The sequence below is a fragment of the Bactrocera tryoni genome, chromosome 4, assembly GCF_016617805.1.
Source record: "Bactrocera tryoni isolate S06 chromosome 4, CSIRO_BtryS06_freeze2, whole genome shotgun sequence".
Classification (NCBI taxonomy): Eukaryota; Metazoa; Arthropoda; class Insecta; order Diptera; family Tephritidae; genus Bactrocera; species Bactrocera tryoni.
The window spans coordinates 69,268,046-69,289,364 of record NC_052502.1 but is presented as its reverse complement, the minus strand read 5'-3'; the positions used below and the strand labels follow the sequence as shown (position 1 = coordinate 69,289,364).

Sequence of the window (21,319 nt, the reverse complement as noted above, 5' to 3'; positions counted from 1 at the left end):
CAGATCTATAAAAAAAAAAAATAATAAAAATTAAAAAAAATAATAAAAAAAAATTAAAAAAGAAAATAAAAAATAATAAAAATAAAATAAAAAATCTAAAACACAAAAACTTGGAGAATAAAATATTCGGTTAATGGAATTTTAAGAAAAAATGCTACAAAATTTTATGGCAGAATATTAAATAGAATAAAAAAATAAACAATAAATTCATAATATGTACATATGTATGTGTTCAAGCATAATGCACAGTGGGTTGGTTTAGGCAAAAAATGTAATCAACAATATTTTAGAAATTATAAAAAAAACAAAGTTTAATGAATAAAAATATAAATTTTTTAAATTTATGATTTGAAATACAGTGCACAATAAATTGCTTTAAGAAAAAAAATTTACAAAATTTTATGAAAAAAATATTAAATATGTGTGCTATTTATATGTCCATGGCTGTATAATAAAAATTACACCATAAAAAATTCGATTCCGTACAATTTATGTTTTCACGCATAGTGCACAGTGGATTGATTGGTCAAAAGATGGAATAAAAATTAGATTAAAAATTTTTTCTTTGCAATTTTTTAGTAAAATAAAACTTTTAATACTAAGTGAAATTTTGTTCTCTAAAATTTTTATTTAAATTTCTTTTTTTTTTACTTTTAGTAAAAAAAAAATATCTATAAAAGATCAGTACTTGTTTTTTCGAGTGAGTTTTATTTTTTCCTGCAAAGCACAATTTGCCCCACTGTAACACACAGAATTTTCAAATGCTCGTTCGTTTCCATTTGTCAGCTAAAATGCGCTCTTCTAGTGCAACATGTCGTGCTCGTGCTCGTGGCTACACTTCGACATTTGCCTGTTCAACAACGACAACAACAACAGCAACTGCAAATGCATTCGTCATATATTTACACATTCACATGTAATTTATAAGCGACGTTGGCAGACGTTTGCATATTGTTGCTATTATCAGTAAGGTTGATAACGTTGTTGTTGTTGCAATGTAAATAGGCAACGCAACAAAATATTGGCATAGGCAATCATAGCGCTGCGTTCACTGTCAGCGTAATTGTTGTTGTTGCTACTGTTTATTTTATATTCTATTTTTATTATAATTACTAAAATTGTCTAGGGATTTTTTATGCTCTTGTTTACGCTTTTGCTAAAGCTTACTGGGAGTTGTAACGCTTACTAGTTGCATACTATTTGTTAGCCATTACTGCTCACAACCATTGTTGGATAACTCTGAGGCTAATTGTTCTGCGATTTATAAGCCTAAGAGTTGCTGATCCCATGTAAAGAGTTGCATACCCTTAGAACTTAGCTTTCCGTCTAATATTCAGTATTGTAAACTTAATGCAGACACTCTTTCTTATTTACACTATTGGGCACCTTATAAGATGTCGACTATTTTGCTCTTTTTGAGAGATCGGCAAGCACGATAAGCGACTTGAAAACATGACGATGTATTCAGAAGCAGCTTTATGTTCGACTCATTTACCTTCACAATCTTTCCAATTACCACATAAAAATGCTTCCCCCACTCCAACTACCCCAGTCTGATTTAAAAATCTTTAAAGTTTCGAAATCTAATTGCCAAAACTGTTTAATAATTTAAAGGTATGGTACTATGTGGTCTCTCTGAGCTTCGAATGAACCTTCGAATGAGCAAAAAATAGTTAGACTTTGTTCATAACTTTGAAATTCTTAATTTATTCTTCGGAATATATGTATGTCGTGTCGCTCAAAGTAAGCCCGCTTGGCAATAGACTTGGGCTAACCTTTTTTCATACTCGAAACAGTTGTTAAAGTCAATTGTCTCGTTATAAATCTCCATTCGTAAGCTAGCTATAAAATTTAATTTGACATCGGGAATTCAACATTCAGAATGAATAAGAAGTGTTTTGATCTAAAAAGTGGGTAAATATGCGCTCAAGACAGTCTCGCTTAATATATCATTTGTGATTTTCACTTCTCTCTGAGGTTTGGTCAAATATTGCTTTTATTAATCTAAAAATTAATTTTTCGATTTTTTTTTTTTATTTTTATACCGCGAACATATACCCTGTTTGCCATGATGTTTGTAACGCTCAGCAGGAAACATCATAGACCCTATAAAAGATATATACTACTGTGATCAAATTGAAAGGCGAATTTTTAATTTATACTTCGCGTGTTTTTCGAGTCGGTAAATTTTTGTCTCTGTAAGTTGGCTGTTAGTGACATCTATCATCAAAATATTCATCTTATATGGCATTGGTTATTCGTGATCATTTCGCCACATTTTTAACTACTATCGTGCCGCAACAACCGCATACGCCGGATTTACCCTCGTGTAACTTCTGGCTGTTCAGCAAATTCACATGACCACTTCGAGGACACTATTTTGACTCAATTGAGGATATAAAAGCTGAATCGAAGAAGGCTCTGCCATCACGACGAGGATTTTCCCCAAGTGCTCTGATAACCGGCAAATTCGTTGGCATAAGTGTATTGCAATGAGAGGGGATTACTTTGAAGGACATAAAATGGACAAAATTCACCTTTCGATTTGATCACAGTAATATGTAACCAAAGCAGTTTTTTTTGTATTTAAAATTTTAGTGAGTTTGCTCTGACTTTTGTTTGGACAACCTCTATTATTATAATTGGTGTATTATATTCAAGAGTATCTCCGGTTATGGAAAAGCCATGTTCGACTTGCATCTGTCTGTACATATGCGTACTAGTCCCATAGTTTTCAAGATATCGATCTGCAATTTTGCACACTTTTACTCCCACCAGAAGTTGCTCGTTTGTTGAGACCATCGACACCGGAACCCTATAGCATATAGCTGTCATACAAACTGAACGATGAAAACAAAGTTTTTGTATAGATTTTTTTTTTCATTAGTGGAGCGCGTATTATAGCTTTGGTGCGACTGAAGTAAACGTTTTTTCTTGTTTTTATTTTAGTTTTATTTATTATTTTATTTTATTGTTTATTTTTTTTTTTTATTTTACATTTCATTTATTCATTTCTTTTCATTCGTTTTATTTATAGTTTTTTGCAAGTTTTTATATTAAATTTAATGATAGTTTTTAATTTGTTTTATTTTATTTCATTGAGTTATTTTATTTTATTATTATTTCATTTTTATATTTATTATGTATTTTGTTTTGTTTCGTACTAATATGTTATGCATGTTTTACTTAATTAAATGTTGTTTTATTTTTTTTTTTGTTTGTTTTATTATATTGTATATTCTTTTTATATATTTTTTATTTCATTCCATTTCCATTTCATTTTGTAACATGATACATTTTTTTTATATTTTTTTAATAATATTTTGTTTTATTATATTTATTTATTATTTTTTATTTATTTATTTATATTTTGAACTTATATTTTTTATTTCATTCCATTTCCATTTCATTTTGTAACATGATACATTTTTTTATAGTTTTTTTTAATAATATTTTGTTTTATTATATTTTATATTTTTAACTTATATTTTTTATTTAATTTTTTGCATTATTGTTTGCATATTTATTTATTATTTTTTGATTTATTTAATTATATTTTATACTTATATTTTTTTTTATTCCATTCCCATTTCATTTTGTAACATGATACATTTTTTTATATTTTTTTTAATAATATTTTGTTTTATTATATTTTATATTTTTTTATTATATATTATTTATTTAATTTTTTTCATTATTGTTTGCATATTTATTTATTATTTTTTGATTTATTTATTTATATTTTGAACTTATATTTTTTATTTCATTCCATTTCCATTTCATTTTGTAACATGATACATTTTTTTTATTTTTTAATAATATTTTGTTTTATTATATTTTATATTTTTTTATATATTTTTTTATTTAATTTTTTTCATTATTGTTTGCATATTTATTTATTATTTTTTGATTTATTTAATTATATTTTATACTTATATTTTTTATTTCATTCCATTTCCATTTCATTTTGTAACATGAAACATTTTTTTATATTTTTTTTAATAATATTTTGTTTTATTATATTTTATATTTTTTTATATATTTTTTTATTTAATTTTTTTCATTATTGTTTGCATATTTATTTATTATTTTTTGATTTATTTAATTATATTTTATACTTATATTTTTTATTTCATTCCATTTCCATTTCATTTTGTAACATGAAACATTTTTTTATATTTTTTTTAATAATATTTTGTTTTATTATATTTTATATTTTTAACTTATATTTTTTATTTAATTTTTTGCATTATTGTTTGCATATTTATTTATTATTTTTTGATTTATTTATTTATATTTTGAACTTATATTTTTTATTTTATTCCATTTCCATTTCATTTTGTAACATTAACATTTTTTTATATTTTTTTTAATAATATTTTTTTATTTTTATTATATTTTATATTTTTTTATATATTTTTTATTTAATTTTTTTCATTATTGTTTGCATATTTAATTATTATTTTTTGATTTATTTAATATATTAAATAATGTATAATATTTTGAACTTATATTTTTTATTTCATTCCATTTCCATTTCATTTTGTAACATGATACATTTTTTTATATTTTTTTTAATAATATTTTGTTTTATTATATTTTATATTTTTTTTTATATATTTTTTATTTAATTTTTTTCATTATTGTTTGCATATTTATTTATTATTTTTTGATTTATTTATTTATATTTTGAACTTATATTTTTTATTTCATTCCATTTCCATTTCATTTTGTAACATGATACATTTTTTTTTTATTTTTTTTTAATAATATTTTGTTTTATTATATTTTATATTTTTTTATATTTTATAGTTTTTTATTTCATTTATTTAATTTTTTTCATTATTGTTTGCATATTTATTTATTATTTTTTGATTTATTTATTTATATTTTGAACTTATATTTTTTATTTCATTCCATTTCATTTTGTAACATGATACATTTTTTTATATTTTTTTTAATAATATTTTGTTTTATTATATTTTATATTTTTTTTTATATATTCATTTATTTAATTTTTTTCATTATTGTTTGCATATTTATTTATTATTTTTTGATTTTATTTTTTATTTATTTATATTTTGAACTTATATTTTTTATTTCATTCCATTTCCATTTCATTTTGTAACATGATACATTTTTTTTTAATAATATTTTGTTTTGTTTTATTTTATATTTAGAAATATTTATATATAATAACATTTATATTTTATTTATTTCATTTCATTTTTATCTATTTTTTTTATGTATTATATTTTATTTATTCATGCATATGTTTTATTATAAATTTATTTATTATTTTTTGATTTATTTAATTATATTTTAAACTAATATTTTTTATTTCATTTCGTTTCAATTTCATTCTTTAAAATTGTATTTTATTTTATATTTCTGTCAAATCTATTATTTATATATTTTTATTTTGTGTCATTCTCTCACACTAACTTCCAATTGATTTATTCTCCGCACACTTTGCCATTATTTAAATTTGTTTTTTTTTTCTTTTTTTGTTTTTAATTTCATTTCAATTGCAAATTTTGTTTTTGCCTTTGCTTTTGCAATCGCATATTGCCTTCAAAAATGCTACTGCACTTTCGGACTAATTGTCATCTTGACATTTTCAACACTACGCCGTTCGACACGTCACACACCTCGCACCCGCCACCAACGTTACACACACACACTTACGAACGACTCGGCAGCAGCCACGTGCATGTTTCGCGCCTGCATTTGCTTGCATGCGCCTTTGGCCGCCCTCTATTTCTATGGCTAATGCGCGCACTCGACACTGTTGTTGTTATACACTCGTGCGCTGTGTCGCTGCTGCTGTCGCTACTATCTAGGCAATATTATGTTGATGGTGTTATTGTTGTTGCTATTGCTATTCTATGCTTTTGTATTATAATATTTGTTGGTCGTGTTGTTGTTGTTGCTGTTTTATGAATTTTTCTATCAACATTCGCCGCCGTCTATCTTCTATCTATAAACGAACTAATGCGCTTGTCAGTGTGCACATACATACATACATATGTATGTATGAGTGTGTATGGCAAGCACGTTCGTTTGTTACATTCGCTCGCCAGTTTGTTCGTTAGGTCGTTCGTTGTATTTCAATGAATTTCAAGGATTTGTGGAAAAGTGTTGTTGAACCGAGCTTTGTTGTTGCAGTTTCTATGCAGTTTTTCTGTCTATATACATATGTATAAATACAAATATACAAATTCAACCTCGTAGTGCAATGTGCAATGTGGTGCAATTGCGACGTGACAGAGTTGCCAACGAACGCCACAATTTGCTGTGAGTATTAGAAAAATATTAGATAATTCGTTGACAGCGTTTTACGACTTGTAGCGCTCGGAAATGAGCATACTTGACTAATATATTCAATGAAGACCGGGATACAACTTTTTTATTGGGTATATCATGTGTTAGCTATTCCTTTTGAGAGCTGGTTGCAGCTTATCTAAAGCTCCAGTTCATGTAGAGCAGAGCCTTAAGTTTTAAAGCGCCCAAGAATGGTGAGAGTATCACTTAGTTCGCTAGAAGAAATATTCCTTATCTCTTCGGCGTTCGAAAATCAGCTAGGTATTCCATGAAGGGTTGAAACGAACAGTATTATTGAATTAGAACCTCTGAAATGTGCTTTTCATATGGAGAACTACATATTTGAAAGCATATGAAGCTTCAGTTGTTGCAAAGATTTCATCAATGAGCTCGAAGAAACGATAGAAACCCGAGTTTTATAACTTCTCACGGCATAGATATTAAACGAAAGTCTGAATCCAGCAATATTATTTAACCAACAGTACCAAAAATATAGATTTCTACTAACTTCTAACTTCTCGGGAGCATTCCTTTATCTAATGCTGTAGTCACTAGAAATCCTTGACATGGAGTTTTACCACTCATTTCTTCTTCTTTATTGGCGTAGACACGACTTATACACCATGGTTATAGCCGAGTTTACAACAGCGCCAGTCGTTCTTCCCTTTCGCTACTTGTCGCCAACTGGAGATTCCAAGTGTAGCCAGCTCCTTCTCCACCTGGTCTTTCCAACGGATTGGAGGTTTTCCTTTTCCTTTGCTTCCCCCGACGTGTATTGCGTCGAATACTCTCAGAGCTGAAGTATTTCCATCCATTCGGGCGACCTGAATGTGTCTCTTAATTCGCTGAACTATGTCAATGACGTCGTACATGTCGTACAGCTGATAGTTGCATCGACTGTCGTATTCGCCGTTGTCAATGCGCAAAGGACTATACAACTTCCGCCGAACCTTTCTCTCGAAAACCCGTAACTCCGACTTATCAGATGTTGTCATCGTCCATTCCTCTGCACCATATAGCAGGACGGAGATGATGAACAGGCAGCAGTTTCTTCAACTTGTATTAATAATCCCATTGGAACTCAATCTGTCCGATATTTTTCCAATTTAAAAATATTCATACAGTTTCAAGTGTCAATCGGACTGTTCTAAGTCTACCAAAGCTATAACAAATATAGAATTTGTAGACGGTAAAAGAGTTTTTGGAAAAAAAAAACGAATCTAGTTGAGTTCTATATTAACGCTTGAACTCGGTGTATTCCACTTAACTCTTCCTAATTTTTTTTAATGGATTGATTTTGCAATAAATAGAAAAAGATTAAGCCTACTTAATATTCATTAACCGTATGGATTAATTTCGACTCCATGAATTGAATATTTGTAAGCTCTCTTATTCAAAATAACTCTTTTTTCGGGTTTCATGGAAAAAGAGCAATGAAAAGGCAAACTGAACGAATTGTTAGGCTGGTTTTCAAAACAATATCGAATTGTAGAAGTATTCATTAGATCGAAAGCCATTTGAGTCAATGGACTCAAATTAAGGAGGATTAAGAAGTTCTTTCAGAATGTTTCGAGTTTTGTAAAAACATAAAAAGATTGATTGGGAATGCTTTAAAGAAAAGTTATAGTGAAGCGCTCCGAGTTCTAATAAGTTACTAAGACAGCTTGGAGCAGATCAATTAAAGAAAAGTGAAATTAAAACTGTTCCAGCTTTGGATGGTTTCCATGGTTTCGGAGAAGTCACTAAGGCAGCTTCGAGGAGACTCGTCGAACTCTCAAACACAACTCTCAAGCACAACTGAATTCCTAGTTAGCACGTAAGCTTCTTCAAAGAGTTTTCTCCTTTTTATTTTCCACAATGGCGATAACTCTACTACTGCCTTCCTTAGTCTCATACCTATCGCATAAACAACTGATTAACGGAACTTACAGCGGCTCGAACGACTTCTCGTCTCTACCACGAACGTAGCAACAAACTAAAATGTATGTCACCCTTTTCTGCTGCGCCGCGACGCACACTTTCACTGCAAGGCGAATGTGATAAACAACAATAAACCACAATAACAACAACAAGCACAGCAATAATACCAGAAAGAAATGCAATATGAAAGTATGAAATGCAAGCGTTCACTGGCGAGCAAACGAAGCAAGTACGAAAAACACATTTGTAGCTCAAGGATAAGCGGCCCATAACGTACACCTGACCTTCCAGAGTGCATTCACACACTTTCTACGCGGACGACGGGTCGGGCGGGGAGCCGACAATGGACGAGCCGAGCAACGTATGCCGAAAAGGGCGGACAGCAACGTGAAAGCGTTGGACAAGCGCAGCGCAGCGCAACGCATCGTATTTTGGGCTGAGCAGTGAGAGTGAGAGTGACATAAGCGTTGTGGCCGAAGAACGCAGGAGAGAGGAAGGATGGCAGGAAGTCATGACGACGACGACGCTGTTGCTGCGCTATGAAAGCAGCGTTGTTGCAGCGACAGGCGATTTTTGGTAAAAGTGCGAGTGCGAGTGCGGACGGCAATATAAACCGTTAACGGTAAATGCGGTCACAATGGCAACACTGCATTTAGTGTCGCAACAACAACGACAACTAGCTTTTTGGGTAGGCAGTCGACAGCATTGTGTGATGGCGTGCGGTGAGGGGCGCGCAGCTGAGCGCTGCGTACGGGAAGACTTGTTGGTTTGTTGTTGTTGGTGGCCGACTGGCCGAGAGCGCCGCAACGCGCGCGCCAAGAGCACGGAGACGTTGACGAGCTGAGCCGAATTGAGGCGCTGTCGCTGGCAGTGGCGTTGACTGCAATGCTAAGCGAAAATTGAGCACAGCCTACAGCAGCAACAACAACAATGATGCAGTCAGCTAGCATAAATGCAAACGAGCGTTGCTCACATACGAATTTGTTGCTCAGAATTTCGGCTGCGCACCTGTGGCGGTGGCGGCGGCGGCGACGTCAGCACAAAAGTGCGCATAGCAAGAGTGTGTGTGTGTGTGTGCTTTGGTTAGAAGCAGGTTTTCGAGACCCCAAAAGCGTGCGTTCACACTGACCGCACAACAGCTGTAGCCGCATGCAGCGCGAAAAGGTAGCAGAAAACTGGCACAAAAGGTAGTAGCTGCCAAGTGCTGCGACACCTACTCGCCACAGCTGCACGATGTCAGAACATGTTGCTGCTGCTGGCGGCTGCGCTGACCAAGCAACAACAAGCGTTGGCTCAGCTGCTGCTGCTTCTTATTCTTCTCGTTTAACATCGTTTTCTGCCACTAAACACTACTCATATTTCTTTTGTTTTTGCTTTTGTTGCTATTTCGTCGCTTATTGCATATGATTCGGTCGCTGCCGCTGCGCGCGCGTCGCCGCTGCCACTTTGTGTGCTGCGCTTGTCGTTGAGTTTGTGCTGACTGCGTCAGTTGCAATTTCCGTTTGCAAAAAATCTGAACCCGGACCGGAGTGCACCGCATCGCGCCACGGATCGCATCGCAAACGTCGTAGCGCGAATTCATAGTTTCGAAAACGTCGTGTATCGAGGCGTGTTTTTCGGCAACGCGTGAGCGTAAATTTGAAAAAAAAAACCGCAAAAATATAAATTTAAAGAAAATGTAGAAAATTATTGGAACGGTGTGATTTTGAAAATTGGAAATGTTTTAAAAAATCATGCAATATTGAATTGTGTACGCGTAACGGCCATATTGCACGAGCTCGCAAGCAAAAGGCAGCGCGGGAGTTGCATAGTGGAGTCAGCTGTGTAGAAGTGTGTATGTGTGAGTGTTGTGAAGCTGTTGAAAATGCTGGTTTTGTATGAAAGATATTTCGAAAACGTTTTGAATTTTGAAAATGTGTTTGGGTAGCGAAAATATGTGGAATTGATTATTGTTATTTTTAGTTTTAAAGTTTTCTTACGCACTTAAAACAGATAAAACAAAAAGCTAGCGGTACAAATGATAATAAAATTATAATAAAAATTAGGTGGTATACTCAACCACTAGTGTAAATAGAAATTAAAAAATAGTTGAAAATAAAACAATATAAAAAATGAGCTGACGCTGTCTTGAAAAATGTTCATTAAATTAAAAACAAGTAAGCTCATCAAAAAAAAAAAGTAGTGCAAATAAACAATATTTAAATTCAGGAATAAAAAGCTCTTTGTCTTTTAAATTTAGTTTAATTCGGAAAAAAAACTTGTGCTCTAGTGTCTCGAAATATATGGAAGTGTGTATTTAAAAAAAATAGTTTGATTTAGTAAGCAAGTGATAAGTGTTAAATTGTTGTTGCATATGAAACTAAATATTTTATTTTATTTTAAAATATTTTTTCTAAGTAAAAAACTCAAAAATAATAAATTAAAGACAAATTAATAAAAAATATTTAATCAGTGCCATGCTTAATTCTTTAATGAACAACTCAAAAACGAAAAAAGAACAAATTAACAGAAATAAATACATAAATATTTTAACATTGAGGTCTTTAAAAACTAAAAATAAAATTAACAAAAATTGTTCATAACTTTTAAGAATCTAAAAACCAGTTGATGAAATATTTTCAATTCAAGGAGTGCAAAGAAAAATATAACTTTTTCCATTAATAACACTGAAAAAAAGTTATAAATAAAACCAAACTCGATTAATTTATATTGATAGATACAATGTAAATATATTAAATTTATAAAAAAAATATATATAATATAATTATCACTTACATACATATGTAGTAAAGTGTTGACAATCCTAAAACAAAAAACAAACACACAAATCGACACCTGACAGTTTGGGCTTAGTATAATTGGAGCGTGCTACACGATGGAACTTGTCTTCATTATTGAATAATATTTCAAAAGTAATGAAAGCTTGGCGACGACAGTTCACAAATTTCATTAAAAATATGCCCGGAATAGTTTTTCACTTTGTCAACTGTGAATAGATTTTGACATGGCGGAACATTTTAATCGTGCGCTAATTAAATCTTGGGACACCCTGTAAAAAAATTTAATTTAAAAATTTAAAATTTAGTTAAAAATATAACGTAAAAAAATAGATTTTAATATGAAAATATAAATTAAAATAATAATAAATTAAAAATAGTAAACATTTTGCTTTAACTTTGGGACACCGTGTAAAAAAGTTAAATTAAAAAAATGTAAAATTAAATTAAAAATATAACGTAAAACAATAGATTTTAATATAAAAATATAAATTAAAATAATAATAAATTAAAAATAGTAAACATTTTGCTTTAATTTTGGGACACCCTGTAAAAAAGTTAAATTAAAAAAATTTAAAATTAAATTAAAAATATAACGTAAAACAATAGATTTTAATATAAATATAAGAACAAAAATAATAATAACAAATTAAAAATAGTAAAAATTTTGCTTTCATTTTGGGACACCCTGTAAAAAAATTTAATTTAAAAATTTAAAATTGAGTTAAAAATATAACTTAAAAAATAGATTTTAATGTAAAAATTAAAACAATAATAACACATTAAAAAAAGTAAACATTTTGCTTTAATTTTGGGACACTCTGTAAAAAAGTTAAATTAAAAAAAAAATAGATTTTAATATAAATATAAAAATTAAAATAATAATAAGCAAATTAAAAATAGTAAAAATTTTGCTTTAATTTTGGGACACCCTGTAAAAAAATAATTAAAATGAGTTAAACAATAACTTAAGAAAATAGATATTAATATGAAAATATAAATTATAATAATAATAATAAATTAAAAATATTAAAGAAAACTTACATATTATTAAAAAACTATTCAAATCAATAATTGAAAAAATATATTTTTGCCGAAAAAAAATTAAAAAAAATACTGCACATAAATTAAAAATATTAAAAAATTATATAAACAAAAAAAAAATAAATAATAATAGCAAATTAAAATATTGAAAAATACAGTTTTTTCATAAAAATTTTCGATGCAATAATTAATATACATATATAATATATTAACGATAATAATATATGTATGTATATAAAATTTTGATAATATGTATATACGTATACATTAAAGTATAATTAAAAAATTGTAATAAAAAATAAACGTATTAAACTGTTAACTTTACTTAAAAGACTATTGAAAAAAATTATTTAAATAGGTATCTATTTATTGTTAAATAAAAAAAAACATTATTGCAGTTTAAAAAAAAGAAAATTTAAACAATCGGTGTTCAAAAAATTTCAAAATATGTATTTTCTAATAAGGATTTTTAACATGTGCATTATAATGATATAAAAAAATTATTTATTTCTAAATTTGGTAAAGTTGCTATTCCAATTTATAAAAAAAAGTCTTAAAAAATTTTCGAAATATTTTTAAACAATAACTTTTTTTTTTAATTGAAAAAAATAAAAAATCTTGTTTTAAAAAATTATGTTTATACCTGTGATATTTGATTTCAATATTTTAATATAATTATTGTAATTGGTTTAGATGATGCCACTGTGCTTTAAGTGGGGTCAGTAGGGTAATCCGGCCTGCTTTTTTGACATTTTTTTTATATAAATTTTTATTCTACAATAGAACTTTTTTCACATATCAGGGGGTATATCGTGGAGTGTATAAAAAAATTTTTCGGTATGTTTTGATGACAATTGTCGGAGAAATGGCTGGGTGCATGAGATGCGTTTTTTCACTGGCGCACACGATTTCTCATGTTTGGATCATCTGAAACACAAAAAGACAATTTATTCTTAAAAAGTACGTGAATGGTTATCGTCGCTACTAGAATCATGAAAAAATGTTGATAAATAACAAAGTAATTAGCATTTTTTGTACATTTTTTCCATGTTTTTTTTACATAAATTTTGTCATAACATTGTTAATAAATCATAAAAAATTATGAATAAGGAAAATTATAGTAGGGACGATAACCAGGCGTTTTGTGAACATTTAAAAAAAATTAAGCAAATCGGTTGAATAGTTCGACCGATGGACATAAACGTTGAAAAAAACGTCGAGCGGTATTATTATTTTTGGGCCTTTTTCGAAACTTTTCAATGGTAAAGTGGGTTTCTACATTAATTCTAAGGGTATAAAGGAACAGAAAATGCAAAAAAAAAATTTTTTTTTAAGATTACGCTACTGACCCCTTAAGCGATAAAAAAAGCAAAATGAAAGCTTTTCATGGGAAGATTCTGCTTGAAATTTTTTTTATCGGATTTCATTAAATTATAATCTGACATTAGCCATAAAAGAATACAAAAATTGCTTAAGTATGGAATTATTACAGATATTCCAAACAATTTTAAGAAATATGATCTTAATTGCAGTACTGATAGAAGCAATAAAAAATATTTGGCTTTGATGTTTAAAAATATTAGAAAATAAATAATTTAGTTTAAAAATTTTTATGTTAGGTTAGGTTAAGTTAGTATGTTAGGCCCATGAGCCACGTATAGACCGTTTTGGTCCCTTGGGATACCATATGGAGTTCAGTTAAAATATATTAAAACAAAATCAAAAAAAAAAAAATTAAATAGTATCATGCGATAAATTTAAAATAATAATAATAATTAAAAAACAGTACTTAAACAAATCCGAAATAAAAATGTAAAAATATCATATCATAAATTAAAAAATTGTATAATTAATTATTTAGTAAAATAATCCAAACAAGAAACTAAATAAATGAGAATATTAAAAAAATATAAACAAAAATTAAAAAAAATAGCATGCAATAAATTGAGTAAGAGTATAATTATAAAAAATAGAAAAGTAAAAGTAGCATGACTTGAAAACTTTCAATTAAAATTTTCAACAGATTTTTTACAGATCAATTTAAACAAATTAAGCTTTCGCTAAATTTTTTAAACTGATCTGTAAAAATATTTCATTTGTTGTTGTAAAAAATTTCCAAAAATTTTTTTTTACGGAAATGTGAAAATTTAGTAAATCTTAATTTGTAAAAAAAATGTAACAAAAAAAATCTAAAAATTATTTCATTTGTTGTTGTAAAAAATTTCCAAACTTTTTTTTTACGGAAATGTGAAAATTTAGTAAATCTTAATTTGTAAAAAAAATATAACAAAAAATCTAAAAATTATTTCATTTGTTGTTGTAAAAAAATTCCAAAATTTTTTTTTACGGAAATGTGAAAATTTAGTAAATCTTAATTTGTAAAAAAACTGTAACAAAAAAATCTACAAATTATTTCATTTGTTGTTGTAAAAGATTTCCAAACTTTTTTTTTACGGAAATGTGAAAATTTAGTAAATCTTAATTTGTAAAAAAATATAACAAAAAAAATCTAAAAATTATTTCATTTGTTGTTGCAAAAAAATTCCAAAAAAAAATTTTTACGGAAATTTTAAAATTTAGTAAATCTTAATTTGTTAAAAAAATGTTAAAAAAAAAACACTAAAATATAACTTTTGAAAATTAAAAAAAACATAAAATATTATCAAAGCAACAAATTAATATGAAAGTGTATCATGCAATAAATAAAACAATGGTAAAATTTATAATTATTAAAATAATACAAGCAAAAAAACAAAATGAAAAAGCGATAAGCATGAATAAAAAAAATCACAAAAATAAATTTTTGATAACTAAAAAAAATTACTTTTTGAAAAATTTCAAAAAAAAAATTACTTTTAGAAAAATTTCAAAAACAAAAAATACTTTTTCAAAAATTCCAAAAAAAATTAATTTTATCAAAGCCACGCTTCAAATTATTGCATTTTCAACAACAACATATAGTCAAAATTTGTTGTGCTTGCGCTAAATGTTATCTCTTGTATGAGTATGTGTGTGCATTCTCATTGCGCATATGTGACATATGTGTTAGTGCGCACGTCTACTTGTATTTGTGTGTGTTGTCAAGTTTGCTGCATTGTTTTTGTTTTATTGTTGCAACAAAGGCAATATTTGTTGTGTCTAGCCGAACGACCGAGTTGCATGCAAAATAAAAACAACAACAGCAGCAAAGGAAAAAATCTAATTACACAAACAAAATAACAAACAAACGAAATAAATCACACATGCACAAATGCATGTATGCACATATACACAAACACATGTACACACACATGCGCACACTAATGCAAAAAACGACCGAAGCTACATGCCACACACTGTTGCAATGCTCGTGAGACTGGTTTTTAGGCTGCTATTTCATTAGAATCGCGCAACTATAGTTGTTGTTGTATATTCCATTATTGTTTTCATTGTAATTTGTGTACGTCAAGCCACGCTGTATAATTTCTCGTAAGAATTTGTATTATAACAAAGTTAATATGAAATCATTCAATGAACTCAAACTCAAAGGTCGTTTGTGTGGTTGTGCCGTGGGCGCTCTGTACCCCCTACCTACCCGCTCTCAAACCTGGCACATGTCGTTGTTGGAGAGTTTCGGCTCGTAAGCGCATGCGCTGAATGGATGCTTAATTTTCAAGCGAAGTTTCTCAAAAATATATACACATACATATTTATTTACCATATATTTACAGTGGTTAATAAAATAGTGTTTATGAGGTTTGATAATCATTTTAATTGCAATCACTAAAATCTGCTTGCATGGGTATAACGCTACATCTAGTCGATTTGAAAGGTATCGATAGTGGAGCGCCTCGTTAATGGCTCAAAATTAGCTTAACACTCAAGAATCGTAAAATTTGTTATGCTTTATGGCTACAGCAATTCTTTTTTACTCTTTTTGTATTTTTTGAAAATCTAAAATCGCACAGAAGACGCTTAAAGCCTTCACTTTCGTGGCTGAGATGCACAGCATCTTCTGTGAATACCAATTTTTTGTACTCCATTAACAAATATTGATCGCCAACAGCGTTGATGGCACCTAATCGATATTAAATATCTACTGACCTCGAAAGCTTAAGTGAAAGCTCAGAACACAGTGCTTTAAACCGCTCACTCAAACTGTAAATCAACTATTTTTTTCTTTTAAATTGAATGTTCTTCAGAGCCATTTCTGTTGTCGATTGTTAAGCTTAAAAAAGCTTCTGTCTTTGGTTTGTTGTTAAGCTCAAAAAAGCTGCTGCAGATCTCAAGTGAAAGTTTATTTTGAAATCTGCTTCTTATAACCGCTGAAAGTTTCATGTTCAAACAACTTGATTTTCGATAACTAAAAAAAGCTTCAGTAGACTTCACGTAAAAGCTTTTTTTTTAAATCTGCATCTAATATGCACTGAAACCTTTATGTTCCAACAGTTATTTTTCGATAACTTAAGAAGTTTAAACCACTAGCTTCTTTTAAACCCAAAGGTGTTAACCTTCGAAAGCTTAAACTTCAAATAACTTTTTCCAGCTTTTCCATTTTTGAACCAAGCCTTGTTTTCAAATCTGCGTCTAATTCCGCTGAAAGCTTCCGCGAAGCCCAGCTATCTAGTAGTAGAACACAAGAAAATACGGGAGCACCGACCCGTTCCCATTCTACCGATAGCGGTTCTACGGTGCCTTTCCTTGCTAGCTCATCAGTTTTGCAATTTCCTGCAACTCCGCTATGACCTGGCGCCCATACCAGTTTTGTCCCAAAGACACTCGTTGCTATTGATAGCGAGGTTAGGTACTTCTCCACCAACCCTTAATACAATGCGCTGTTAATGAGTCCAAAGCTGTTATGGACGCTCTGCTATCCCAGTGGATGGTCACTTGTCTGAAGGAGGGTGTACTCCAGAGATCTACTGCTACCTTGCTTATCTCAGCTTGGAAGACACTGCAATAGCAAGGAATGATATGGGGATGTGGGTTCAACCTCTTGAGTAAAAGGAAACAAATGTTTAAATAAATAATTTTTTTTATAAAAAATAGTAATAACAGAGCATACGAATAACTTGAATTTTAAAATAAAAAATTTACTCACAATTTAAAAAGATTATTCCGCAATTCTTTGCTACCCAAATACAGTGTTACAGTGTGTGTGAATTTGAAAAAAAACTAGAAGAAAATATTAAATTAAATTTTTTAGATATTATTAAGTTTTAATGAGTAAAAAATAATTAAAAATTTATTAAAAAATATTTCTCAAATATTTCTGTACTTAGTTGAAAAATAGGCGCTAGAAATGTCTAAAATTATAAACAGTATGTATAATTAAAAAAAATGTGCTCTAAGTCCTTATAAAAGTCGGCCAGTTTAAACGTGCTCCGCCTGTGAATTAATGTCGAAAAGAAAATAGCGATGAAAAAGTGAAAGCCTGCTAAAGCCTAATACCCTGAGTGCTTGATTATGCATTGAAAAATAATTGTGAAAGATCTCTCCGAAGCAGTGAAAACTTTGTACCTAGGCAAGTAGCAAAAATTCAAAAGACAACCAGCTGGTAGCAGCACAAAGGTCAAAATCACCAAAAACGGCAGCAAAATTACGTCCCATAAAGTATCCAGAGAAACACAAACTATGCCTGGCCCGGCGGTGTGGTCGGGTAAGTAGAGTCAATACTGTACAATATATTTTAGATTTAAAATTTTAAAAATATTATTTAGAATAAAGGGTGCCATTTCGAGGTGTTCTATTTTTTTTAAGAAAAAATACAGAAACTTCCAATTTAATGAGGCATGTTTATTATCATTCGAAAGCACATTTTTTGGAAGATTATATTACTCCAAGGTCGCAATCGAAGCGGGATTGTCCGCATAGACTTCACACTTTACATATCCCCAAAAAGCCCAAAGCTATCACACGAACTTGGTGGTCAATCGACCGACCCAAAACGTGTAATCTCTTCAGGTTGCTTTTTGTCCCAAATGCGGCAACGTCGGATCTTCTTTTCAAGAGCCCATTGGTCGAAGCGATGTTGCTTGGGAAGGTTGTGCGGCTTTAGTACTTGCATAAGTTGTATTTCATATGCTTTTAATTTAAGATCTCGACGTAAACTGCGCCAAGTCGTTCCATATGTCAGTCCAAGTTGCTGCGAACGGCGCCGTATCGACTCTCTACGTTTACTCACAGCTACGGCTGGTAACTTTTCTTCACTGCGTGCTGGACGTGGTATATTTGGTCGAATATTAGCCAATAATGAATGCTACGTCTCAAGAGGGGTGGTGGTGTTGCGAATATTACGCCCTGTATCCTGATTATGTTGACCATAAGATGACGAAGCGCGCGAAAAACATTCGTTGAACGATTTTTAAACTTTGCTCAGGCGTAAGTCTTTCCACGATGAAAATGCCAAACAATACTGAACAAAAATAACTTGACCGTTTGACACGGCTCACGAAAAACTATTGAAAAAGTACCTCTACTTGGATCACCGGTTATACATTTTTTTATTTCACTCTAAAAACTCTAAAAATCACTTCAGCATAAAAGTCAGTTAACCACATCATCTTCTGCCCTTTCACATGCAAATCCGTATTACTGAAGCAACACGTACTAAATAGGTATGTATGTGTGTCTGAGTGCTGTCGTAGACTTGGCCGTGAAAAAAATAAAATATGTGTTGGTCAAGTGAAAGTGCGTCGTTAAAAAAGAAAGAGCCACTCGAAATTCAGTCAATTTCAGGGTTAGTGAACTTCGAAATTAAAATAGAAGAGCGCTATAAATAATTTTCGGTGATATTTAATTAACATAAACGGGCATATACATACATTAACACATATACGAATATACACTACATGTATGTATATGTACATGTGTGAGTATACACTGTATGTATAGTTATGCATATAATTCAGTTTGACTTGTTTGAGTTGATTGGGCAGCTTGAAAAAAGTTTGAGGTTAGACACAAAGCTGGAATGGTAGCATAAGTGTTGTAGTGTAAAATTGGTTGCTTTCTTACAGCCAATGAAGTTGATGAAGTGCTGAATGTTGTTTCAAGGGAAAAATTCGAACAAAAAATAATTTCAACACATTTTTTAAATTGTGAACAAAATCATATTGCAATTTTATTGATTTAAAATTTGTTTTCTTTTTAATCATTTAAAATTAATTTCTAACTTTTTTATCGAACCTTTTTACAAAAGTTTTTTTTACACACTACTTTAATATTTTCAATATTTTCAAAATAAACTAAAGAAATCTTTATTGTCATAAAAAATAGACAAATTGGCATGTCTAAGTTTCTATTAAGGCAATCTCACACTCACATTAATGAGAAAAAAATTTTATTTAAAAGGTTGGAGAAAAAAAATTCAAAGACTTTTTCATATACTTTTATTTTTTAATTTAAATCTCTTTACTTAAAAAATATTTTTTTTTTATTTCTAACTTATTAATTTTATTTATTCTATCAAACCTTTTCACACACGTTTTTTGTTATAAATTATTTCAATATTTTAAATCTTTTTCGAAATAGATAAATTTAAACTTTATTTTCATAAAAATTGAAAAATTGCGTTTCTTTCAAAGTAAGCAAACATTCGCTTCAGTGAGAAAAAAATTTTACAAAATTTTCGCTCAAAATATTTGTTTACAAGCTTTAATAACTTCTTTCATATATCTTAATTTTTTTTAATTTAAATTTTTAATTTTTTTTTAAATTTTTTAAAAAAATTTGATTTATTTAAAAATATTTTTTTAAATTTAATTTAAATAAAAATATTTTTTTAAATTTAATTTAAAAATATTTTTTAAATTTAATTTAAATAATAAAAATTTTTTTTTAATTTTTAATTAATTAATTTTTTTATTTATCTTCTTCTTCTTTACTGGCGTAAAAACCGTTTTTTTGATTTATATAAATATGAAATTAGTTCCCTTTACTTTTTATCGAGTTTTTAAAGATTTTGTTTTTACAAGTAATATTAATATTTTAAAAATTTTCCTTTCATAAAAAATTTAAAATGGAGGAAACAATTTCATGACTTTTTTCATATACTGCTAATTTTTTATTTGAATTCTTATTTCTTATTGAATTTTATTTAATAAATATTTTTTTTTTATTTTTCATTTATTAATTTTTTTTTTCAACAAAATTTTAATACTAAATTTTTTAAACACTTGAAATTCGCTTTCTTTATTTTTTATCGAATTTTTTTTTTTAAATTTTGTTTTTACAAGTTATATTAATATTTTAAAAATTTTCCTTTCATAAAAAATTTAAAATTGAGGAAACAATTTTAAGAACGTTTTTTTCATATAATTTTATATTTTAATTTAAATTTTTTCTTTTTTATTGAATTTTATTTAATAAATATTTTGGCTTTACTATTAATTTATTTGATTAATAATTTTTTTTTATATCAACGAAATTAAAATCAATAAATTTTTTAACACTTCAAAACGTTTTCTTTACTTTTTAACGAATTTTTAAAAAATTTCCTTTCATAAAAAATTGAAAATGGAGGAAACAATTTCAATGACTTTTTTCATATATTTTTATTTTTTTATTTAAATTCTTATTTCTTATTGAATTTTATTTAATAATTTTTTTTTTATTTTTAATTTATTAATTTAATAATCTTTATTATTAAATTTTACCATTTAGGCAATCAGACATTTGCTTCAATGAGAAAAATTTTTTTTTACAAAATTTCTGTTTAAAAGGGTTGGACAAAAAAATTTCGATAACTTAATTTTTAAATTAAAATTTTTATTTTTTATTGAATTTTATTTAACAAATATTTTTTTTAATTTTTGATTTATTATTATTTTATACCAACAACATTTCATTACTAAAAATTTTAATGTTTAATTTATTAATTTTTTTTCAACAAAATTTTAATACTAAATTTTTTAAACACTTGAAATTCGCTTTCTTTACTTTTTATCGAATTTTTTTAAATATTTTTTATACAAATTATGTATATTGAAATTTTAAAATTTTTCCTTTCATAAAAAATAGAAAATGGCTACTTTGATTTACTCAGCCAAGCAAACTTTCGCATCAATGAAATATTGTGCTTTTTGTGCCATGAAAAATAAAATTGCATACAACAACAATATCAAGTATTATAAATACCCAACACACATACATATGTATATTTAGATATATGTATGTATGTATATAATTCGGTAAATGGCATTTTGAACGCCCCTCAACCTTAACTTACATTTTTCACTTTTGCTTTCTTTGCCATTTCACACTTCCACTTAATT

General features: G+C 28.4%; 1 protein-coding gene across 1 annotated transcript in view; it reads right to left on the bottom strand.

The window, feature by feature from the left end:
• The window catches only part of LOC120773527, a 111,841-nt gene that overhangs the window by 3,292 nt on the left and 87,230 nt on the right, over window positions 1–21,319 (bottom strand). The window contains exon 3 of the mRNA XM_040102483.1: window positions 17,146–17,219. Coding sequence (XP_039958417.1) covers window positions 17,146–17,219 — 74 coding nt within the window. The remainder of the gene's footprint in view (window positions 1–17,145; window positions 17,220–21,319) is intronic.